The following is a 24257-nucleotide window of genomic DNA, read 5'->3' on the forward strand; positions in this document are numbered from 1 at the left end:
AAGGCTGCAGCGGAGGTGGTGCCTCAACGGGCCTCAGCGCGCACCCACAGGCCCAGGTAAGTGCATGCAGGGGTGGGGCTGGGTGGGAAGGCACACAGGGCCTAGCACCTCACAGCACAACCTGTTCCCCGAGTGGGGATTGTGGCCAGGCGAAGACACACAGCACAGAACAGGGACAGGCGGGCGGGCCTTTTATCAACAGTCACATAGACACGCAGCAGGGTCTTTCCCCAGCCCCACCCAGATATGGCTTCTGCCCCGACGCTGGCCACCTGCCTACAGCACCAAGGCACACTGGGTGGGCATCCCGGGCGGGCCTGCAGCAGGACCCCTTGCTTGGTTAGGGGTGCCTTCACATGAGCAGGCAGCAGGGTCTCTTCTCCCCAGGGGCGTCCTCCGTGGGGGCTGTCAGTTTGAGCAGGGGCGGGTCCCCGCTAACGCTGGTGTTGCCCTCAGCCTGCGGGGGCTCGGGGTCTGCAGGCTGGCCAGCATCAGGGGCTTCAGGGCCCTCGGGAGGGGGTCGCTGCAGCTTGGCAGCAGCTCGCTGGCGCTTCAGTTCAGCCAGGGTATGATGGGCCTTCTCCCGCCCTAGGCCATGGGCCGTGGAACTGTCCAGAGGGCTCAGCTGGTAGGAGACACTGCGGTCCAAGCGCTTGGAGTACAGGCGTGGCCCCAGGGGGCTCCCCACTCTGCCATTCTGAGGGCAGGTGGCCTCGGGGTCCCCCTCCTGTGAACAGAGGCAGACCTGCCATCAGGGGGTGCTCCTGGGGCAGTAGTGGAGAGACCCACAAAGGGGTGGTTACGCTGGAGGGGGTTGGCGGCTAGCTTGCCCGAGGCACAGGCAAAACGCCAGGCCAAGAGGCATTCACAGCAGGCCAGGGCTACCTTTGGCCGGCCTTGATTGGGGGAAGGGGAGGGGGAGGGCAGGGGGCGGGCACAGCAGCGCACCTCAAGGGGCAGGGGCTGGAGCTCTGCATCGGTCTGGCCGTCTTCATCCTCCGGGGGCTCGGGGCTGGTGTGGGGAGGCTGCTGCCACACTATGGCCTCCTGCACGTGCTCCTGGCGGTAGAGGCTGGAGCGCTGGGTCAGGCTAGCCCTCCGCACCACCTTCCTGCAGGGAGGTCAAGGGGAGGTAGTGGAGAGGCTGCAGGCCCTGCCCCCACGGGGACTCTGCCCTAGTGCCAGCTGGCACTGGCACTCAGGATGAACATCATGCCTTCTCTGCGTCACTTAGGTTAAAGCACCAAGGGCAGGGGCGGCCCGAGGGTGCCAGCTGGCAGGGTGCGGGAGGGCGGGTCAGGGGTGGCACTCACCCCCTGCTCCCAGCGCTGGACGTGCGTCTGCGCAGCAGGGAGCGCTGGCGGCCCTGGGCCCGCAGGAGGGCGTCCCGCTGGTGCTTCAGCTCCAGCAACTTGGCTCGTACCTCCTCGTCCCCGCACAGGTCTGGGGAAGATAGGGACACAGCTCTCATGGCAGCCCACCTCCGGGTGCCCTTCCCACGCATCCAGCAGGTCAGAGGTAATTCCCAGGACTCACCAAGGGGAGTCTCATCCAACAGAGACTTCCCATTCAGGTCTGCCCCGTGGGCCACGAGCAGCTCCACCAGGTGCACCTGGGGGCGGTGGAGGGAACATGCGTGCAGAGGGAAGCCTGGCTGCTTGGGGAGCCCCCCTCCCCGACCAGCCCCTGCCCAGCCCTCACCTGGCCCCAGTAGGCTGCAGCGTGCAGCGGCTCCCAGCCATCCTGGTCCTTGGCGCTCAGGCTGGCCCGGTGCTCCAGCAGCAGCGCAGCTGCCTGGCCAAACCCGTTGGCAGCAGCGACGTGTAGCTGCAGGCAAAGGGCCAGTCCTGACTGGGGCGCCGAGAGGGAGTCCCCCAGGGCTCTCCTGACCCTACAGTGTCCTACTGGCTGTAGTGGCAGTCTGCCCTCACCAGCGTGGCCCCGTGGTCCCTGGGGGTGTCCAGCTCGGCCCCCGAGTGCAGCAGGCTCCGGATGTCCTCCAGCATGCGCAGCTCTGGCACTGCCCGGGCGCCCTCAATGCTCTCTTGGGTGATGCCTGCGGGGCCGCAGGCTCAGCACCGCTGTACCCCACACCCAGCCCGGGTGCTCCAGTCACTCACCGCGGTCAGCCATGGCTGTCTCCAGGCAGTCCAGGGTCTGTCCGTCCTCACACAGGTCGTAAGGCATGTTCCCATCAGTGTTGACCGCCAGGAGATCAGCACCACTGAAAGGAGAGAGGGGCCCAGGGGTGACTCCTGCCTGTGCCCCCATGACCGTCCTCCCAGGGCTGCCCAGGCACATGCAGAGCCAACCTCCAGGAGCCACCGCTATCCCTGCTCCTGGGCCTACCGGGCAATGAGCAGCTCCACAAGGTGCAGATGGCCACAGGTGGCGGCAGCATGCAGGGGCGTCCAGCACTCGCTGTCACTGGCATTGACATTGGCCCCGGCCTCCAGGAGCTCCTGCACCAGCTCCCGGAAGTCATCAATGCAGCACTGCATGCCACAGGAGCCTGAGAGGCCGATCACATCCAGACCCCACCCACCCCACCGCCCCCTGACCCCAGCAGCGCCTGCTGACCTGGTGAAGAGCCGTCAGGCCATCCTCATTGGCCAGGTCAGGGCTGAACCCGCTCTCAAGGAACTGGCGGACTGCAAGGGCAGGGCCCACGGTCAGGGCAGGGAGAGGACTAACTGCCCTGGGTTCCCTGGGCCCACAGCACTTGGAATCCTTGTGGTACCATGGGGGTACAGATGGCAGAGGAGCTGGAAGCCCAGGAGGCATGCCTCGAGCTGGGCCACTGGGCACCCCACTTCTCAGACCCCAGGATGGTGGCCAGTACTTCCCAAGTGAGCACAGCCCTGTGAGCCTCTGGTCCTTCCAGGGCCCTTGTCCCTACTGTAACCTGCCCCACAGGCCAGCCTGCCCCAAACCCCCTCCTGCTGCCACGGGGGCCCAGTGCCTTGGTGAAGGGGCATCCTTGCACAGCCACCCCACTTGGGGTTCTGGTGGCCAGGAAGGATGTGGAGAGGGGGGAAGGCAGCAAGGGGCCTCGGGCAGCGCTCTATACACACCCACCTTCCTCCAGGTCATTGCGTGCGGCAGCCTCCAGGAAGGTCACACTGGGGGGAAAGAGGACCCGCTTCTCAGGCCGGCCACCATCTGTGCCCCACCGCTTCTGCTCCCCGGGACCCCTCCTGCCCCGAGCCTCCTTCTGGGCTTGGGCCCACAGCCGCACTTGCTGGGCTCGCCGCTTCTGTGCGTGCTTCAGCCGTTCCTGAGCGCTCATACGGCCCACCACGGGCATCTCGGCCAGCAGCTCCAGATGCTCGGCCATGGTGGGGGGCAGGGCCTGCAGGGTGGGGCAGCTGGCTGCACTGGTATCCTCAGGGGGCATCCCCCCACGGCAAGGGTGCTGGCCAAGCTGGGTTTCCCTCGCCTTCTCACAGTCCCACCGGCCTCAGTCCAGGCTCTGAGCAAACTGCCCAGATAGCAGAGTTCCAGCCCCTGGCACTTTGCCAATCACGATGGCCACTCCTGAATCCCTCTGCCCACCTTTCAGGCCTCAGGACCCTGGATGGGGCCTGGGAGCTGCCATGGTGTAAGCCCCTGCAGTGAGTGCAGGGCCCAGGGTGCCACTGGACACCAGGGTCAGTGGGCTCTCCGCTCACAGTCCTGGGCCCCCAGCATGTAGGGACTGCTGGGGAAGCTGGCCAGCTGGCCAGGGTCCCCAGGAAGGCCAGTCTATGGAGTCGCTCTTCCAGAAGCAGTGCAGACACCACGGGAGGGGGAGAGCAGCAGCCTGAGGAGGAAGCATATAGGGAGAGGACTGGGCCATGTCCTGGGACCACCCTCAGTAGGGCTTGCCTTCTGCCCACACAGGGCAGTGACCTCCAGATGCCTTTGGGCGCATTAACCCTCCTCCCCACCCCTGGAGGACGAGCAGGGCCAGGCTGGTGCCTAGGGGTCCTCAGGCCAGAGCCTCTTGAACACACACTGGACAGCATTCCAAGGAAAGCAGCCCCCCTCCCCCCAGGCACCAAGTCCTGCTCAAGCCCCACTGGCCACAGCTTCCCAGCCCAAGAAGGTCAAAGGGCCATTCCAGGCAGCATCCAGCCTGCTCCCTACCCACACAGAGCCCACCATGCCCGAACCTACCAGCCCCCAGCTCCTGCGAGCCCCCCAGCAGCACGCTGCTGGCCTCCACTCTGCAGCACTACATGCGGAGCCCAGGGAAGCCCACCTGGACAACAGCCCTAGGGCACGTTGCCAGCATCAGCGCTGAATCCTCTTCCTTTTCTTTAGCTGGGATTTCATACATATTTATCATTCCACATTTCAACCACATCAAATACAACTGTACAATCGCTACCTCAATCAGTTTCCAACCATTCTTTTCCTACGTGGCCTCCTTGACCAATCCTTGTTCTGCTTAGCTGGAATTCCACATCACCCGCACACCCCCACCCTTTTATGAAGAGGGCATTCTGGGGGCCCTCTCCAAATGACAGAGTTGGGTCTGTCAGCTGCCCATTTCCACAGTGGCCTCAGAGGCAGAAGGCAACGAGCTGGGCACTGCCATCCTAGCACACAGACTGGCACTGCCCGGGGGCCCTCATGGGCACACCTGACCAGAAAAGCACCTGAGGTCAGTCCTGGGGTGACCTTGGGCTTCTCGTTTCCCTGTCCCAGGGCTCCGGTTTATCCTCCATGAATAAGCGGTGAAGCAAGAGGACTACCAAATGGTGGGCCCATCCCTGTGGTCCTCGGTGGGTGTCATGGCACCCACTTCCCCCAAGCTGAGCCCTGAGCTGGGACCCTCCACTCCTCCAACTAGGCCTGTTCAGGCCCCTTTTCCAGAACCCACCACAGAAGGGAGAGGCCAGCCAAAGACCAGGGGCAGGTCTTGGGGTTCTGGGGGAGAAAGTCACCCCCTTCCTACCTGAGTCTGGGCTTAGTGCCACTCACTTGGCTGCTTCTTCCTGGCAGGTAAGCCCCCTGAACATAGACAGCTAGACTTGCTGCCAGCTGCCTCCAGCCACCACACAGTCCCCTGCTGAGGACAGGGCAGCTCCGCCCTTCCAGCCACAAATCCTGCCCCAAGCCTCCCTGGAATGTCAAACAGAGATAATCTGGCCACCTTCTACCAAGGCCCCCAGTCCTGTGCCCAACAGCACCTCAGGGTGGTGTGTGCCTGACTGGGGGAGGGCTGCCTTCTGGGCCAAAGGCACTGGCCTCAGAGTGGGAGCCTCACCCAGTCCAGGTGTCAGCAGTCCTAACCAGGGCAACCCTGTCTCCACAGAGGGAAACTGAGGCATGTCTAGACCCAGGGCTCCTGCTAATGAAGCCTTTCGAAGGCCTGGTGAGAAGCCAAGAGGTACATGTGGGGTAGGGAAGGCTGGGGGGCCTGGCCTGCTCTAGGGGAGCAGCTAGCCTACGTGTGTCAGCAGGGCGCTGGAAGGCTGCAGCGTCCACTATGTGCTGGCCCAACGGGCTGCACAAGTTTCTGGAAATGCGGGGGTACAGAGAGTGTTCAGGCCAGTCCTTGGGACTTCTCCTCTGGCACCCTGCTGTCAGATCCCATGAGCAGGGGAAGTCACCCTGTGCAGCTCATGTTTCCACGGAGACCCCTCCCTGCCAACAAGGGGTGGGAAGCAGCGGGTACCAGACCCATGGGGTGGAGCCAGGTGGATGCATCTGCATCGCTGGAGGGCAAGCCTTGGTCCAGCAGCTTCTGCAGCTGCGGCCGGCCAACGGCATGTCTCAAGCTGGAAAGGTGAGAGTCCCGTGCATTTGGGTCGCAGCCTTCTCCGGTAAAGGCAACTGGCTGCGCCCTCCTAGGCGGCCGCAGCAGTACCAGGAGGAAGCTGCGGGGTGGGTGGGATCCTGGCCCCACCCCTCCGGGAGTCCCAGGGAAAGGAGCCCGGCCCCGCCCCTCCGGAGTCCCTTGGGAGCACTCACCTAGCAGGGTCCGTTCTGCGGGCGTCCCCAGCACCACGGGCAGAGGCTGTCCACCGGTCGTTTCCACTCGACGGACAGCTCGCCCAGGCCCTGCCCGCCAGCTCTCGGCAGGGACGCGTCCAGTGCCTGGAACAGGACTCTCCGTGAGGCCGGGGCCAGACACTGGCCAGGCCCTGGGGTGGGGTGCTTGCAGGACGCTGTGCTGGGACCCCAGCAGACAGCAGGCGGGCAGGCGGGAGAGTGGCCGTGCCCGGTAGGCCCAGAGAGAAGGCAAAAGGCGGCACCGCTACCTGCCCAAGTGTGAAGCACTGCCTCTAGAAGTAATGGAAATGTCTCCCACGGGGTCCACTAAACTACATCTGTTGACAAACATTTCTGTGGGCATTTAGGAAAGAGCGCTGTCGCCTGTTTCTATGATGGCCCAAAGCGACTTCTGCATAGCCGGGCGCAGTGAAAGGCAAGGGGGGAAGGAAGGCAAGCATGGCTCCAAGGGCGGGCGTTACTCCCAGGGGGGAGGAAATGTGTGTGTGGGGGGGCAGGCTAGCCTTCGCTTGGGGGAGACATAGGACACCTTCGCTGACTGGTAGTAATGTCTTCTGAGGTTGAGGGTGTGGCCTCATCCAGCAGGCCTGGGGAACCACAGGGACTTCTAACCAAAGAAGGCCGACACTCTGCTCTGGCCTGTCATCAGAGGCCCGCTGGGAGATGGCTCAAGACTGCATGAGAGGCCACAACCAGGAGACCAGCTTCAGAGAGAGGGGTCCCGGCCCACAGAGGAAGAGCTGAGCACCCTCAGACAGGCAGCTTCCTGGCAGAGTTGAAGGGCAATTGCACTTACCCTCACAGGGCAGAGGCCAAGAAGGAGGGCCAGCAACAGACTTGTTCCTGTGACTTCCCAGCGGACCATGAGGGTGGAGACATGTCAGACCTCTACCTCCTGGGGAACTGGCTGTGGGCTGATGTGGATTCTTGCCTCTCCCCCTGAAGTTCGACAAGGTTTAACACCACTACCTTACAGTAGCACCCAGCATAGTAAGCAAATGAAAGAGATGGTGGGAATACAGTCGGAGCCCGGGCAAGCTCTGCCGAGGCCCATAGGGTTTCCAGGCTGAGCTCCCCAGGTATCGTACTACCTCCCCCCTCCTCCCTTCCAGTATGCCAGTCAGCCATAGGCTCACCAGGTGGGAAACAATCCAGAAAGAGAGAGAGCAGAGACCTTCCGAGAAAGAGCCCCAAAGGGAAGAACCAGCTGTCGGATTTACGAAGAGATGAATGGATTTCACACAAAAAGTCCAGGTGCAATGGAGAAGCAGTAAAAAGCAAGAGCACGTTCTTGGAAATTAGATATAGCTCCTGAAATTGAAATCTAAAGTCAGGGCGATCTTAAAATGTAGACTAAGAGGGCAGAGACAAAAAGTACAAGAAGAGTCTCCTAGATCAAAAACAAAAGGTGGAAGAAGGGTTAAAAACATCTGAGAAACCTACCATTTCTCAGAACAAAAGGGCATGACCTCTCCTCTCAGAGGTGAGCGTGCTCGCAGAGCGAAGCCATGGGGTCTTCAATGCAACCATGGAGACGCTGCAGAAGTCTCTCCCCAGCCAAAGCACAGCAGAGTACAAAACCAGACAGACACACCGGGAGTGCTCTGCTCAACGAGACTGGGAACCACACAAATATCAGCCCCCACAAGCATGAGGCCAGAAGAACTAGATGGTGCCCGGCTACCAATCCCACTGCTCTGAAAGGACCACAAGAGGAGGGCCCAGGTAGAAAGGGGGAAAATAGAGACTAGTGCTCAAAAATCATAAAATAAAGCCAGGCTTACTGGTCAAATAGACACTATGGTCCTTAGTCACCCTTCAGGTCTGGAATGGAACACACCCCCATGTTAGAATAACCACTGAAGATCAAAGGGACAAAGTACAGAGGGCGAGGAAAAGTGAATGGGAAACACCAGGAGGAAGTGGGATGACTGCTCGGACTGCAATGAATGAGCTGAAACCAAAGGGGCGTGAGCTGTTGAATGGAAACTGATGCTACAGTGTCAGACGGACCCCACAGCAGAGAGCTTGTGTGCGTGTCTTCCTCTTGGCTCCCGACTCTTCCATTCCAATTGTCAATAATTATCAAACCGTCTTGATGGCACATTTGGTCAGTTTCAGACTGAAGACACAGGTAGAATTCTTCAATTTCTGCATCACTAGCTTTAGTAGTTGGTGCATATATCTGATTAATAGTAGCTTAACTGGATATCCTCAGAAGGGAACAAATATTATCCTATGACAGACCGGATTGTACTTCAAGAAAAAGTCAATAAAACTGATGATCTGCTCTGTAAACCCTCTCCCAACTCACACTAAACTGCTTGTCCCGGTGGCAAAGTCGCAGCCCGCTGGGGCGGCTCACAGGCAGGTCACTATGAAAGACTTAGATTTTCTACAGAATTCTGCCAATGAAGAAATGACAAGTACATTTTAAGAAAGGGAAAACCTTGCTGTCACAGAAGATAACTTTGTGAAACGTCAAGTTAAAACGTGTCTCTGAGCCGGATAAACACAAAGCTTCTGGCAGAAATGAAGATGTAAAAAGAATTTTTTTCCTGTTGGGAGGGAAATTGCAGGAAATGTATTAGATGCTGGAATCAAAGTCTCGTTCTTGTAACCAGATGATAGAGCAATAGGACTTGCACCCCTGGAACCTGAAGACTCGGCTTTGTGCGTCATTAGAGTCCCCGAGCATCACTTGGTCCATAAACCAGAAGAGGTCACATGGGCAGAAGGAGCTCGAACCACTCCAGATGGACCAGGAGCCTTACCTTTCTCATCTTGCTCCTGGGAAATCGGTGCTGATCAGGGAGGGAGCCAAGTGATTCTTCCCGTTAGCACCCCATAGAGGTGCCACGGTATTTTTGGAGCCTGGGAGACAAGTGGTACCTCGCTCAACAGAGCACCTGAGTGATCCACTTATCCAACGGGATGGCCCACGTTGCTGCTGGAGTGAGTCTGTCAAGTGAAGAACCCGCTGTGAACTACAACTCCTGCCACGTTCGCATGATCATCACACTAATGGCCATGCGAGGCTGCAGGTATGAGAGGAACCCTCCAGCCAGCCTCGCCCTTTTCCTCAAGGAACCACCGTCTTTCCTTAACACCGACGTGGGGATTTTCCGAATGCCCAACAGGGACCCTACCTTGGTGTCTTAAAAGATGTGAAGGAGAAGTTATCAACTAGTGTTTTGGGACCTCAGTTGGACAAACTCATCCCACTGTATGAGGCCAGTTTCCATGGAAGTTGATTTTTTTAAAAAAGCAAGAAAGGAAAAAGCAAGTTACTCAGTTTTAATTTTATTTGGCCTCAGACTTCAGTTGGATGAACAGTATCTGAAGCTTAAATTTCCTCGAAAGTTTTTTCCAAAAAAGAGATATAAAAAGCAAGTTCTGAGGGAGAGGGGAGCGGGGAGGGAGGGAAAAAAAAAAGGACCTGATGCAAAGGGCTTAAGTGGAGAGCAAATGCTTTGAGAATGATTGGGGCAGGGAATGTATGGATGTGCTTTATACAATTGATGTATGTATATGTATGGATTGTGATAAGAATTGTACGAGCCCCTAATAAAAATGTAAAAAATAATTTTGAAAAAAAAAAAGCAAGTTCTGTCTTTAAACAAGTTCTCCTGCTAAGACAAGATGCTCAGAATTCTGTATTTGGAAAGTAGATGACTGCGCAGATGGTCTAGTTGATTCTACAGCTAACATCTGAAGGGAATATTCTGAAAATATTTTTTCTCTGTACGTTTTGCCTCTGCTGCAAATGAAGAAAATCTGCTTTTAGCTAAGTCCCCCAAAAAAGGAGAGAGAGAGAGAGAGAGAGAGAGAGAGAGAGAAGCCCACCGAAAACCAGGTCCACCAGTGAGATATAAAGAAAGGGCAGGAGAAAAAGGAAGGACACACTCACAGCTGGATAGTCCGCAGGGCTCACAGCCACTGTGGCGGACGACAGCAGCCTTCCAAGAGGAGGAGGGAAGTCGACAGAAAACACCTGCAGCTTGAAGCCCTGGGACACAGTGGGTCAGTGCTGGAGAAAATCATTCTGAACTTTCATTCTGCACAGCTCAGCCAAGATTCAGGTGTGAGACTCAGGGCTCGCTCGCACTGTGCCTCCTCACTCCCTCTCTAGCAGCTGCAGGGGCAGGGGCTCAGAAGGGAAGGAACTCAGAGGAGAAACTAAGGGCTCAGTGGCCAGTGAGGGAGTCAGAGCATGCCACTAGGTCATGAGCTGTGCTGACTCAAGGGAGGTCTCAGGGGAGGCACAACACCCAAGAAGGCAGAGGGCGGAGGCCTGAGGGGGTGATGACCTACGGCCATGGGGAATCCTATAGCGGCAGCAGGCATCTGGACCAGAAGCCAGCCAAGAATGTGATTCCTCTGGAGGAGCGAGGCCCATGCTCTGGCACACAGCTCCGAGTGGCTACAGTACCCCCACTGCACGTACAGAGAAGGCAACTCAATCAGCAGCCTGAACGAACGTGGAAGCCAGGGGGGCCTATAGGGATGCAGAGGAAGGAGGCAGGGTCCAACTGATGTCACCTTGGAGACTCAAGTGAGCTTGCCCCAAGCCATGGTATTTGCCATTGACTCACATGCAGATAAACGCTGAACAAGGAAGGAGGAAGAATCAAGCATTTGAATGATGATGCTGGAGGAGAATAATATTTAAAGTACAACCAGCTTGGGGGAAAGTACAGCTAGAATGCTCCTGAGAAGCAAAGATGGCGAAATTTTGCTTTATCTACTTTGGACACGTTGCCAGGAGGGACCGGTCCCTGGGGAAGGACATCAAGCATGGTAGACTAGGTCAGGGGAAAGAGGGACAGCCTCAAAAAGATGCAAGCACACCGTGGCTGCAACAGGGCCCGGCGAGGCCTCCTGCGACACACAGGCAGGGTCAGGCCTGGGGGCTCCTCACCACAGCAGCAGCAACAACAAAAGCAAAAATTAATGAACCAGGACAAATAATAAACACTGAAACCAAGAGTTGTCTCTTTGGAAATAAGCATCAATAAGATAGATAATGCTTTTCACTAGTCTGATCAAAAGGGGGGATAATATAAAAATTACCCAAAAACCATTCATGAAAAGGTGTATCACTACCAATCCGATGAGCATTAAAAGGTTAACAATTGTAATATTATAGAATTAATGAAAGCCGAATGAAGGTTGAACATGATAGTGGGACAAGAGGAAAGTAAAAGGAAACAGAGGAAAGAACTAGGAGGCAAAGGACATTTATAGAGGTATAAATAGAGTCATGTACATATGCAAGTATATTAATATATAACAATAAGGAAATCTATGTACATATATTTATAGGTTTTGTATTAAGGTAGCAGGTGAACACTGAGCCTCTACTCAAGTACTACCTCAATGCAAGAACACTTTGTTCCAGTAACCTGGGATTTCATGATGCTCACCTTCCCGATGCGATGCTGAAGACAAAGTAGGTGCATAAACAAATGTGGTGACGAAAGTTGATGGTGCCTGGCCATCAAAAGATACAGTTTCTGGGGTCTTAAAGGCTTGAAGACAAACAAGTGGCCATCTAGCTGAGAAGCAACAAAACCCCCATGGAAGAAGCACACCAGCCTGCGTAATCACGAGGTGTCGATGGGATCAGGTATCAGGCACCAAAGACCCAGAGCAAAAAAATCACATTAATATGAATGAGGGGGAGTGCAGAGTGGAGACCCAAAGCCCAGCTGTAGGCCATTGGACATCCCCTTACAGAAGGGTCACAAGGAAGAGATGAGTCACTCAGGGAACAGTATAGCACTGATGAAACATACAACTTTCCTCTAGTTCTTCAATGCTTTCTCCCCCCACTATCATGACCCCAAGTTTACCTTACAAATCTGGCTAAACCAGAGCATGTACACGGGTACAGATAAGAGCTCTCAACACAGGGAATCCAGGACAGATAAACCCCTCAGGGCCAATAATGAGAGTAGGGATACCAGGAGGGGAGGGGAAAGATACCAGAGGGAGACGGAACCAACCACAATGACGTACATATAACGCCCGCCTCCCCACCAAGGGGTACAAACAACAGAAAAGTGGGTAGAGGGAGACAGCAGTAAGAAATTTTAAAAATAATGTCTAAATTATCAAAGGTTTATAAGAGAGAGAGGGGAGGGGAGGGAGGGGAAACAAAGAAAGAGAAGCTGATACCAAGGAATCAAGTAGAAAGAAAATGTTTTGAAAAAGATGATGGCAACAAATGTGCTTGACACAATGGATGGATATATGGATTGTCATAAGAGCTGTAAGAGCCCCCAATAAAATGATTTTTTAAATGCAATACTACAAATAATTTATGATACTTGTTACGAACTCAGGGGTTGGAAAACTTTAGTGCTTGAGCCAAATGTGGCCCACCATATGAGCTTATAAATAAAGTTTGATGGACACACACCTGTGTGTGGGTTTTACCCGCAGAACAGCAGAGCAGAGTGGTTACACCAGAGCACATAGGCACTGACAAGCCTCACATATTTTACCACGTGGCCTTCACATAAAGAATGCTTATACTGAATTGAAATAAAACGGACACAATTCCAAGACTATGGCCCTTCCCTTCAGGTCTGAAATTGAACGTACCTCCACATTAGACTGATCAACCAGTTAAGGTCAAAAGGGCAGCATTTGCGCGAGGTCAAAGTTCAGAGGGAAGAAGAAACACAGGGACAGGCCATAGTACGTGTAGTTAAGTGCCACCGAGTGGGTTCCAACTGCGAACGACCTTACGTCCACCAGCAGGAAAGCTGCACTGCCTGTGCCTGCGCCAGCCGTCGCTTCAGCCCACTGGTGCAGTCAGCTCCACAGCTGTGGGATCTTCCACATGATAGGCCAGACTTTGTTAAAACGGAAACCTTCTGCTAACCCTATGAAAGACATAGGGCAGAAAGGGAATAAAAAGATAGTCACAGACAAAGAGGAATGACTCACAGCACACACACACCTGGTAAAGAATTTGAAAGTAAAGAACCCATGTATGAAACAGACAAAAGACCTGGAAGGCAACCTCACCAGAGAAGATATGCAGGTGGCCAACACACACGTGTAAATACCAAAGACACCAACCTCATGTGGGCAATCAGCTGCCTTCCCACGAGGAGACGCTGCGGCGTGCCTACTAGAGTGGCTGAAATCCAGCATCAGATGCTAACCAAGATGTGTCACAAGAGAACGCTCACTCGGGGTCCCACACACCGTGACGGCACAGAGCTGACCTCACGACCCAGCAACATGGTCCTAAGTATTTGTCCCAGCAGGTAAAAACACATGTCCAAATGAACCCTGCACGAGAATGTGAAGGTTTTGTTCATAATTGCCAAAATGAGCAGCAGCAGGGAAGACCTGCAATAGGTGACAGGATAAGCCCGCGGCGGCATGTCCACACATGAAGATGCGTTCAGTGACTGAGTCAACGCTGCTGTGTGAAAGGAGACAGTCTGTGGCACTCTGGCAGAGGCCAAACAAGCACCCATGGGGGCCAGGGGCCAGGCAGGGCTGAAAGGTGGGGCCCAGGGTGCTTTAGGGCCGTGACATGATCCTGTGTGATACTGAGATGGTAGACATGGACACGGGCAGGATGCATGTGCAAAACCCCCACAGTGCCAGACAACTGATGTAAAGCGTGGGCAGGCGTTGTTAGTAATATGTCAATACTGGTATATACCACAGGAAGGCAAGATGCAAACCAGAACAACATGTGCAGAAGGTCACACAAGAACTCTCTGCACTTTCTGTAAAATTCTCGCTCGGGAAGAAACCAGCTGCCACATGCTGAGGTGCTTGGGCTGCAGGAGAGGCACTGGGCTCTTGGCCAGCAGCCCTGTCAGTCAGCCGCCCAGGCAACAGATGCCCCGGCCCCAGGCGAGCCCCAGACGACCATAGCCCACTCTGACATAAGGCTACACGCACAGAGCCAGAGCCACAGTTCTGGGATGGTCAACTGTGGAAGAGCATGTCTGGAGCGCTAAACTGTGAGGTGCTTTGTTAGGCAGCAGTAGCTAACTAGACCATGGAGAGGTAAGCCATGGTTTTAGACTGAAGTTGTCAACGATGTTGCCTTGCTTGGATCCACAATCAATGCTCATGGAAGCAGCAGTCAAGAGACCAAATGATGCACCCTGCATTAAGTCAATCTGCTGCAGGAGATTTCTTTAACGTATCGAGAAGCAAGAATGCTACTTTGAGGGCTGAGCTGCACCTGACCCAAGGCATGGTATTTTCAATCACCCCATCTCCATGTGAGAAAGGGAGACCAAAGAACCATAGCATTCGATGGTGGTGTTGACCATCCCGTGGGCTGTTGGAGCAAACAAGGAACCAGCCAAGTAAGTGGCTCTTTAGAAACAAGGATGGCGAGACCTGCTCTCGTGTACTTTGGACATACTGTCAGGAGAGACCTATCTCTGGGGCTGAACACCAGGCTTGGTAAGGAGAGGAGCCCCAGTGAGCCAGGCTGACACAGTGGCTGCAACCATGGGTTTAAACACAACCATCATTGTGAGAATGGGGCAGACCGGACAGCGTTTCACTGTTGTGCCCTGGGTCGCTATGGGTCTGGAACCACCTAGACAGTACCTAACAACAAAGTCATACTGAGCGCATGGCCCAAAAGACTCGATATTGTTAAAATAACTCAATAACCCTAGCTTCAGTACCATCCCAATCAAAATTCTACTAGGCCTTCTTGTAGAAACTGACAAGCTGAATCTAGATGTATATTCTTTTTAAAATTATTTTATTGGGCGCTCATACAACTCATCACAATCCATACATACAATCATTGTGTCAACCACATTTGTACATTTGTTGCCATCATCATTCTCAAGACATTTGCTTTCTACTTGAGCCCTTAGTATCAACTCCTCATATTTTCCCCTCCCTCCCAGCCCCACCCTCCCTCATGAACCCTTCATAATTTATAAATTATTATTATTTTGTCATATCTTACACTGTCCCACGTCTCCCTTCACCCATTCTTCCGTTGTCCATCCCCCAGGGAGGGGGCTATATGTAGATCCTTCTGATCGGTTCCCCCCTTCAACCCCATCTTCCCCTTCCCCTCCTGGTATTGCCACTCTCACCACTGGTCCCGAGGGGTTCATCTGTCCTGGATTCCCAGTATATGCTTAAAATGGAAAAGAAGACCAAAGTTGGAGAATTTACCTTTGACCTCAACAATCTCTATAATGCTAGAAGGTCAGACCTGTGGGCTATTAGTGAGAGATCGATGCCGATGATACCACAGTTCCCCTGCTAGTGGGGGTCGGAGTCCTGGAAGCCTTTGTAGACTGAAATGGCAATAATGTGAAGGACCACTCACTAGTCATTCACAGGAGTATCTTTTGAGCATTCCCAGACACAAAAAACAACTCAGGCAGCACACAAAACCTGGAAGGGCGTTAGAAGTACTCACAGACGAGGGTCAGTCACCAGACACAGAGGAGGGTCAGTAACTACAAGGGTCACCTACAGACACAGGCCAGCCATAGACATGGACACGGGTTAAGCTGCAGCTGTTGATGCCAAGAAGCTAAGTGCAGGACCCAGGGAAGGAGCTGGGATCCTCGCTGCAAACCATATACAGAAACGCTTAATTTGCTTTTCACCCTTTTGCATGAAAGCAAAGCTCCTGTCAGATTTCTTCGTGTTACGAAAACAGTTACTAGCGTCGGTCTTTCATGAAAGCAAAACGGAGTCGAGTGGTCTTTGGACCTATGGGGGGGTGGGGGGAGGACACTGTGGGCTGATTCAGGGAGTGAGGACAGTCCTTTCGAAGATGCTAAATGTGTTAGACAGGATTCTCTAGAGCAGCAAAACCAGATTACTAGTAATTGTATATATATTTATAAAGATAGATAGATAAAACAAGAAATGAACTGTTACAACATTATAAACAGATAGATATATAATACAAGAAATGAACAGTTAAATTATAAAGCAGTACAAATGGCTCAGTGCGACTCACTCCCATGAGAGAGTTGTGAGACACTGGCAGTCCTTTTAGTCTTGAGGGCCGCAAGGTAGTCCTCTGTAGAGAGAGCTAGGCTATATCAGCACAGGCAGCAAACAGCAAGGCGGGTCACCAACTGTCAGTCCCCAGCTCCAGAGATGTACATTCCAATTGTGTGGTCTTAAAGGGACCTCAACTTACAGCGACCTCAACTTACAGGCTAGGTGTCCCACAGGTAGTGTAGCCTGTAAAGTGAGGCACAGAACAAGCAAGGCAGCCGCACACTGGTCCGGTGATCAAAAAACGAGAGACAAGAAAGGCAAGGTTCTCTCCGCCCTTCAATTAATCCCACTTGTGTTTATCTGCCAGGCTGGCACAATAAACTATCTCACTGAAGAAGCTGCCATCCCTCTGAACCTTGACCCTTGCTCACACCTTGAAAGCAAGCACACACCCCAACAGGGGAATCGATGCATGACTTCACCTAGATTAAGATCCCCTGCTCGCCAGGCTCTTCAGAAAGCCAACAGGCAAATCAGAAGCACAGACTGGGAACAAAGCACTTGCAAACTTCCTCTGAAGGAGGACTGGCACCCTAAAGATGAAAGGGCTCGCAGAACCCCATGAAGCTGGGCAGAAGCCTTGCATGCAGACAGAGTAGTGAGCTCAGCACCGGTCCCCAGCCCTCACAGGCCAGGGGGCAGCCCACAAGATTGGCAGATGCCCCAATCTCAGAGGATACAGGGCCACTGGTAACCAAGTGAGCTACCTGTTGGGCAGCTGGCCACATTGCAGTGAGGGAGGAAAGCCAGGCTGTCTGCTCCCACACACACGAACCGCCTCAAAAACCCACAGGGGCAGCTCTGCCCTCTCCTAGAGGGTCACTAGGAGTCAACCTCGGCTCAATGGCTGTGGGTTTGGGTTTGGGTTGAGGGCAGCTGGGAGTGTAAAATGGCACAATCATCTTTGAAACAGTTTGGCATCTTCTTATAGCACTGACCACACACTGGAGTCCCCGTAAGAAACAGACACAGGTCCACACCCTCGGCTCGGATGGCGGCCCTCACAGTTTGACTTGTGGCCACTGCAAGCCGGGCAAGATATCCCAGCAACAAAGGAGCAAACTGCTGGTCCTCCAGTGGGGTCCCCAGGACATGGGGCTGCGAGAGGGCAGACGCAGAATACACGGGCATGATTCCGTGTACGGGAAACAGACTACTGTACGACATGTCATGGCTGCAGGATCACTCCACAGGAGTGCGGGAGCCTTTTGTGGTGGCCAAAATGGCCCACATCTTGATTACAGTGCCATTTACAAGGATGTGTAAATCTACCAAAACCCATTAATCTTAAAATAGCTACGTTTTATTGTATGCAAATTATACCTCAATAAAGTATGACTTTGAAAAAGCAAAACTATAAAAGGTGGAAGTCCTACCCTCATCTACCAATCCCATCACAACACCCCCTTCCTGCCTGATCTCTCAAGGTCAGAGCTCGGCTTGGCCACTTCCAGACTGTGGGGAGTTGGTCTCTTGTGTCTCTGTTCCCTCGTCTGTAAATGGCTGCCAGGAAGTTCTTCATGAGGTCCCTGTGAGGACTCAGGAAGTCACAGCACCCAAACCAAACCCGCTGCCGTTCAGTCCAGCCTGGCTCCTACTACTACCCGCATAGGGCAGATCAGGCTGCCCGAAAGTTCCGCATGCTGGCAATCTTCACGGAAGCAGATGGCCACATCTGTCTCCCCAGGAGTGACTGGTGGGTTTGAACCACTGACTTTGGCGCTGGCAGTCCAACACTTAACCAACTGTGCGGTTCTATGTAAGTAGGGCCTTGGGCCAAATCCAGACTGCGAACAGAAGAGCAGACGATGTATTCCTAAGAGGTTAGGAAAGGGCAAAGGGTCGGGAGCGCTGTTTTGTGTGGCATGTAAATGACAGGAGATGCAGCAGATAGGTCTGGAGCACCAGCCTCTGGAGCAAACCGCACAGGCCTAATGCAACGCTGCCCTGCAGGCTCAAGCGCAGCTCCACCAGAACCATCTCCTTTCCACAGGAGGGGAAGGGCTGGGCACATGGGAGGTGGAAGTGGTGGTGGTGGTGGTGGGGGTTTGATCTTGTACCACTAAACGCAGGTCGGTCAAGGGTCAAAGGCTGGCTTCCAGTGGCTAAATGGAAAAGCTGGTGATTTGAACTCACACAGTTCCTAAAAAGAAAGGCCTGGTGTTCTATTTATGAAGACACACTGCAGACAGAAACTCCATGGAAGTTGGTAACAGCAACAGGCTAGTAACTTGGCTCCCACGTCCCTCAACTCGGAACAACCCACACACCTATCTCTCTGCACCCGAGGAAATTAATCCCACCACCAGGAGCCCATCTCCTACTCCTGCACAGGGCAAGATGACAAGGTCCTTTTTAGGGCTTAGTTAGTATTGCCCATGCTGACCCCAATCGGGGAGGGGTCCAGGATCCCCACTTTGCAGGTGCTCACCTGAATTTCTGAGAGGTTAAGTAGCTCAGCCCAGAAAGGATCCAGTTTCTCCCTCCCTGGCCGAACTCCAACGCCCACACAGAGCTCAAATCACTTATGCACTGCCAGCCTTCATTTCCTTGTCTGGAGACGAGGTTGCTCCAGTATGGTCTATGACCAACGGGTGCCTGCCACTCCCCCAGCTTCTCCTGACCCTTAGCACTCGCTGTCCTGGGCCTCACCCACCAATATCCAAGTGCCCTGGCCTGCCCGAAGGCAGACCCTTCCCAGGATGTCCCACCTGGCTCCCACCAGCCTCCAGTTCCCCACCAGGCCAAGTCTCCTGTCCCCTCCACTCCCCCTCCCCTGACACCCCTCCCTCCAGGTCTTCTGCACTCCTCTATTCCCCTACCAGGTCTGACCTGGCCTGTCTCTTGGGGCCTGGCCTCCTGTTCCTCCACCAGGCCACGTCTCGGGTCTCTCCCAGATGAGGTCTCCTGTCCCCACGTCGTCTCCCCTACAGGCCAGATCAGGTGTTCCCCTTCTATCCGGACTCCTTTCCCCCTACCAAGTCTGGGTCCCTTGGGGCCTGGTCTCCTGTCCTCCCCACGAGGACCAGTCTCCTGTCAATCCTCAGGGGCCCAGCCTCCTCTGCCCCTACCAGGTCCGGGCCCGGCCTGTCCCCTGGGGCCTGGCCGCCGGTTCCCAGGCCCCCACCGTCCATCAGGTCGGGTCTCCTGCTCAGCGCCCCCCCCCCCGCGGACTCCCCTGTCCCCGGGAGCCCGGCCTCCCCTCCACCTTGAGTCTGACTCCCTCTCCCTCGCTCCTCTCCAGCCGCCGGTCCCGAAATCCGAGCCTTACCTTCCGCCTACCGCCGCCGCGCCGCGGTCCGGTCCGGTCGGCCAGTCAGTGAGCCCCGCGCTCCTCCGGGCGCCGTTGGGGCGGGCCCGGCGCCCGGCTCTCGCCATGGCAACGCTACACTTCCGGCCCGAGTGGCCCAGAACCGGAAGCCGTGGCGCCTGCTGGGAGCGTGGGCGGGGCGGGGCGGGGCGGGACCCGAATTGCGGGCTGGATTCTGAATGCTTCCCGGTTGATTCCAACTCGTAGCCGCGACGCAATGGGACTAAGAGGAATTGGCACTGCCCCGCCAGGGCGCTTGTGGACCGAGGGCAGCGTGGTCGTCGATTCCAGGCTTTAAAGGAGGACGAGGAGTTGACTGACAACGCAGGGGCGGCGCAGGGCAAGGGGAGAGCACGTGCGCTGGTCTGGAAAACCTGTCCTGCTCCGGTCTTGGAAGGAGCCTTGAACGCCAGACCTGGGAGCTGGGCTTTATCCTAGGACGGGACCTCCTTGCTGCCACTGCCCCAGCTTGGGCGGGGTATGAGCCATGCCTGGTCAAGGCACCCTCCTGTATGTTTCTCTGGTAGGAGAACAAACTAAACAAACTCACTGCCTCGTGGATTCCAACACGAGGGGGGCCCAAAACGTTGGTGAGGCAATTCCCCGATACTCTTAAATTCCATTTTTTTCACGAAACTTTGAGCTTCCTACAATGTGTTGGGTCCCTAAGGTATACCAAAGATTTTCTGAGGCAGACTAGCAAAAGAAACTACATTTTTTAGCTGCCGAATGGCCTGCCCCCTTACCCCTCCCTTCTCAGAAAGTTCCATTAATGATTGATTTTAGAATGTACTCAGGTTCTGGACACTACAATTAGGTTTGACTAATCTTCAATATATCATTAGTTTTAATATTGTTCCTTTTGCTGGTGTAGTTAATCTTGCTATGGTAACCAAGATGTTATAGTCAATTTTGGTATTGTTTCTTTTATGATAAGGAATGTACCTTGTAGTGCATGCTTGCTCTTCTTGAAGTGACCAGAATGTTATAATCAACTGCTGTACCCTGTAACGCTCCCTAACCCTAAAGAATAATGACATTGATTTGTGTTTTCTGCTTCTGTCCACGCTTGCCTAAGTCTTAGACAAAGGATAAATGAGTTTTTCACCTTTAAAGATGAACTGAGATGTAGACTCGAGACTGCAATCAAAGAATCGCTTTTAGATTCTAGCAGTCCGGTGATAACCAAATAAAGACTCTAAATTATCAAGTGTTATAGTGGCTGTCATTGATTCGAACCCACAACATTTAGCCCATTTAATGAAGGGGAGGAGCCGTCGTGGAGTAGTGGTCTTACCATTAGTAAGCTAACCCCAAGGTTAGCATTTCAGAAACCACCGGATGCTCTGGGATAGAAAGATGAGGCTTTCTATTCCCCCTGTAGAGTGTCAGTGTCGAGATCTCACAGGAGCAGGTCCAGCCTGTCCTATAGGGTCACTATGAGTCAGAATTGATTCCATGTCTGAAAGTTTGGTCCCTCTTGAACGAGAGGAAAGGGCTGCACAGGAAATTATCCCTACTTGAAAGATCCCCACCTCCAGTTCTTCCCAACCCATGGCATTCTCTCGCCAGCCACTTCCACCTTGCCCTAGGGCCGTTTGCTCCCACAGAGTCCTCCAGCCAGTGCCCCTGACCTGCTACTCTCTTGGGCAACCAACTTTGTGCTAGGATCCAGAGCTGAGAAGGTCAGGACTGAACGTGAAGGGGAAGGGAGAGAAGGGTGGCTCCTGGGGCAGCTTCTAGAGCAGTGGTCTCAACCTGTGGGTTGAGACCCCTTTGGGGGTCAAGTGACCCTTTCATAGGGTTCGCCTAAGACCATCAGAAAAATGTATGTTTTTCAATGGTCTTAGGAACCGAAAACACCACTCCTCTGTCTCCAGGAGGGTCCGCCCACATGCAAATATGCTCACATAGGAGTACTCAGCAGGAAGACTGACCCATGCTACACCATGCTTCAACACATTTCATTTGTCATTAGAAATAAATATTTCACATTATATAATTACATATTGTTTTGTGATTAATCACTATTCTTTAATTATGTTCAATTAGGAACAATGAAAATATATTCTGAATATCAGATATTTACATAAAGATAACAGTAGCAAAATGACAGTTATGAAGTAGCAACGAAAATAATTTTATGGTTGCGGGTCACCACAACATGAGGAACTGTATTAAAGGATTGAGGCATTAGGAAGGTTGAGAACCACAGTTCTAGAGGCATCTTTCCAGAAAAACAACCTCCCATCCCCCCCATGCCAGCAGGACTTCCTTAAATCTCATCCGGGAGGCCCAGCACTCCCCTCTCCCTCAGGCCATCCAATCCACATTCTTGAACCCAAGGGGGCCCCAGATGGTCCTTACAGGCCCATCCCCTAAGCAGGGATCCAGACCACAGAGCCCTTTCCTCAAGGCCTGGCCTCAAGAGGTGCTCAGCAAACCCATCCAACTAGGGAACCTGCCTGTACACACGCGGGGTACCATTCACAGACCAGGAGAACAGGAGGCAAATGCAGCCTCTGTGGCTGGAAGGGAAGAGATGCCAGAAGCACCCCCATAGCCTTGCAGCAAATCACCCAGTCCTGAGTTGCTCAGGCTCACTGCTGTCGAGTCATTTTTCAACTCATAATGAGCCTGGAGGCAGGGTAGAGCTGCCACTGTGGGTTATGGGGGTAGTAGCCGCGTGCGTCTTCCACCCTCAACGTGGCTGGTGGTTTCAGACTGCTGCTACTAAGGCCACCAAGGATCCTACTTGATTTGCTAGCTTTCCTCTGTCTCCACCCCCCCAGGCGACCAGTTGACACCCAGTTGGTTGTGACAATCGCACACTTGTCCTGACAGCTCTGCTCTATAGGATCTTACCCCCTCCACTGGTGCTGCAGGTGGTGTCCAGGCCTTTCTTCTGCGGTGCCTCAGATGGGCTCAAACCTCCGGCCTTTCAGCCAAGGCATAGCCATATACACTCCCAGACTCCAGGAAGCCCTCCCTAGTGACTGACTCTAGTGGATGGCCTTGACTCCCCGAGACCTCTTGCCTTTCCTGAATTCAAGCATAAGAGGGGTCACGAGAAAGCCTCAGCGAATACATCCCCATCTGTCACTGGGTGCCTGAAGCTACTGCCCAGGTATGGGGTGTAATGTGTATCCTTTGTGTGAGCTAGTTCCTTCCACGCACTGAGGGCAGCCCAAGCCTCCTACAGCCTAGAATTCTCCAATAGAATCTTTCCAGCCCCTCCCTTCCAGATTAAAAGAAACTTGCTAATTGTGGCAGCCACTGTCCCCTCCCCTCCCCCACCACCGCCTTCCTCTCTCCCTCCCCTCCCCCTTCCATCCGAATGATAAAGGGCCCGACCTGCCCGCCCCCCAGGCCCCAGCCTTGCTTCCTCACACAATCCCAGTCCCCGGTGCACTTCCACCGGCCGGGCCCCAGCCCGGGCTGCCTGCTGCCCTTATGGGGCCCAGCAGAGACCCTCACCTGGGCCCCCCGAGGGTGGAGTCCCCCTCCCAGCTTCCCAAGAGGAGGAAAAAAAGATACCTGCGACATGACAAGCCTCCCTACACCTACCTGGCCATGATCGCCCTTGTGATCCAGGCTGCGCCATCCCAGAAGCTGAAACTAGCCCAGGTGAGAGGGTCCCTCTAACCCCCCGCCCCCAGTGGGTGAACCTTTCCTGAGACACCCCACTAACTCCCACCCTAGGGTCGGTCTCCAGCCTCCACCCCACCTGCCTCCATCCCGCCAGAGGAGGCCAGGCCGGTCTGGGCTGAGGAGATGGGGCTCAGGCAGGATGTGTCCGAAGGGAGACCCACTGGCCCTGCTCAGGGATGGATAGGGTGGGTGGGCTCTGACCCCTCCCCACCTGGCGCCACTGCGGTTCCAGATCATCCGGCAGGTCCAGGCCATGTTCCCCTTCTTCAGGGACGACTACGAGGGCTGGAAGGACTCCATCCGACACAACCTCTCCTCCAACCCATGTTTCCGAAAGGTCTGAGCCAGCGCGACAGGGGCAGGGCTGGGCGGCAGTGCTCGGCAGCAGGGTGGGCGGTCCCACCTAAGCCTGCTTCTCTTGTACTAGGTGCCCAAGGACCCTTCAAAGCCTCAAGCCAAGGGCAACTTCTGGGTGGTAGACGTGGGCCTGATCCCAGCTGAGGCCCTGCGGCTGCAGAACACAGCTCTGTGTCGGCGCTGGCTAAGCAGGGGCGCTCGAGGGGCCTTCGTCAAGGACCTGGGCCCCTATGTCCTACAGGGACGGCCCTACCAGCCTCCCAGCCCCCCACCAGCACCCCACGAAGGCTTCAGTATCAAGTCCCTGCTGGGAGACCCAGGGGAGGGATCACACTGGCCCCATCTGCCTCCAAAGAAAAGTTCAGCTCCAGGCAGCATGGGGTGCGGCGTGCAGGAGAGGGTGCCCACGCCACCCCAGCCCTCTGAAAGACCCCTGTGGCCCTTCTGCTCACTCCCTGGACCCACAAGAGGTGAGGGGGAGACATCCCAGGGGGGGACCACTCAGCTCCCTCCCCTCTCCCCAGAGCCCAGGGCCTGGCCTGTGCAACTACTGCCAGGCACCCCAGACACCCGAGGAGGACTATCTGATGGGGGACACAGGGCCCCACTTTGGGGGCAGCTGCCCACTTCCTACTTGCCCATCTATACCCCCAATGTGGTCATGCCCTTGGCTCCCCTCCCAACCACCTCCTGTCCTGGGTGCCCACCTGCCACCAGCCCAGCCTACTGGGGGGTGGCTCCTGAAACCCAAGGGTCCCCTGGGCTGCTCTGGGATCTCGACGCCCTGTTCCAGGGCGTGCCTCCGAACAAGAGCATCTACGACGTGTGGGTGAGCCACCCTCGGGACCTGGCTGTCCCAGCCCCAGGCTGGCTGCTCTCCTGGTATGGCCTGTGACAC

General features: G+C 54.8%; 2 protein-coding genes and 1 pseudogene across 2 annotated transcripts; 2 read left to right on the top strand and 1 right to left on the bottom strand.

Moving 5' to 3' along the window:
• Window positions 1-174: 174 nt before the first annotated feature.
• On the bottom strand, window positions 175-19431 carry PPP1R16A (protein phosphatase 1 regulatory subunit 16A). Its single transcript, XM_075549090.1, has 12 exons — window positions 19313-19431; window positions 5962-6087; window positions 3079-3802; window positions 2581-2651; window positions 2350-2495; window positions 2121-2224; window positions 1932-2056; window positions 1702-1827; window positions 1537-1612; window positions 1314-1443; window positions 949-1111; window positions 175-727 (listed from the first exon to the last, which is right to left on the bottom strand). The coding sequence occupies exons 3-12, from the start codon at window positions 3395-3397 to the stop codon at window positions 353-355; spliced, it is 1635 nt and encodes a 544-aa protein (XP_075405205.1). The 5' UTR covers window positions 3398-3802; window positions 5962-6087; window positions 19313-19431; the 3' UTR covers window positions 175-352.
• Window positions 6733-8831, top strand: LOC142448547 (quinone oxidoreductase-like protein 1 pseudogene; annotated as a pseudogene).
• Window positions 19432-22804: 3373 nt separating the features above from the next.
• On the top strand, window positions 22805-24254 carry FOXH1 (forkhead box H1). The gene is made up of 3 exons (XM_075550547.1): window positions 22805-22978; window positions 23235-23339; window positions 23430-24254. The coding sequence occupies exons 1-3, from the start codon at window positions 22805-22807 to the stop codon at window positions 24252-24254; spliced, it is 1104 nt and encodes a 367-aa protein (XP_075406662.1).
• Window positions 24255-24257: the final 3 nt, after the last annotated feature.

Source organism: Tenrec ecaudatus, chromosome 5 (assembly GCF_050624435.1).
Source record: "Tenrec ecaudatus isolate mTenEca1 chromosome 5, mTenEca1.hap1, whole genome shotgun sequence".
NCBI classification, from domain to species: Eukaryota; Metazoa; Chordata; class Mammalia; order Afrosoricida; family Tenrecidae; genus Tenrec; species Tenrec ecaudatus.

Bases quoted from the DNA above. Each gene is read 5' to 3' on its own strand.
- PPP1R16A (XM_075549090.1), bottom strand. From the start codon at position 3,397: ATGCCCCCTGAGGATACCAGTGCAGCCAGCTGCCCCACCCTGCAGGCC. The intron at 2,652-3,078 runs GTGGGTGTGTAT...CTGCCCTTGCAG, and splicing joins ACGCAATGACCTGGAGGAAG to TCCGCCAGTTCCTTGAGAGC. The intron at 1,828-1,931 runs GTGAGGGCAGAC...CTTTGCCTGCAG, and splicing joins GGGACCACGGGGCCACGCTG to CTACACGTCGCTGCTGCCAA.
- FOXH1 (XM_075550547.1), top strand. From the start codon at position 22,805: ATGGGGCCCAGCAGAGACCCTCACCTGGGCCCCCCGAGGGTGGAGTCC. The intron at 22,979-23,234 runs GTGAGAGGGTCC...CTGCGGTTCCAG, and splicing joins AGAAGCTGAAACTAGCCCAG to ATCATCCGGCAGGTCCAGGC. The intron at 23,340-23,429 runs GTCTGAGCCAGC...CTCTTGTACTAG, and splicing joins CCAACCCATGTTTCCGAAAG to GTGCCCAAGGACCCTTCAAA.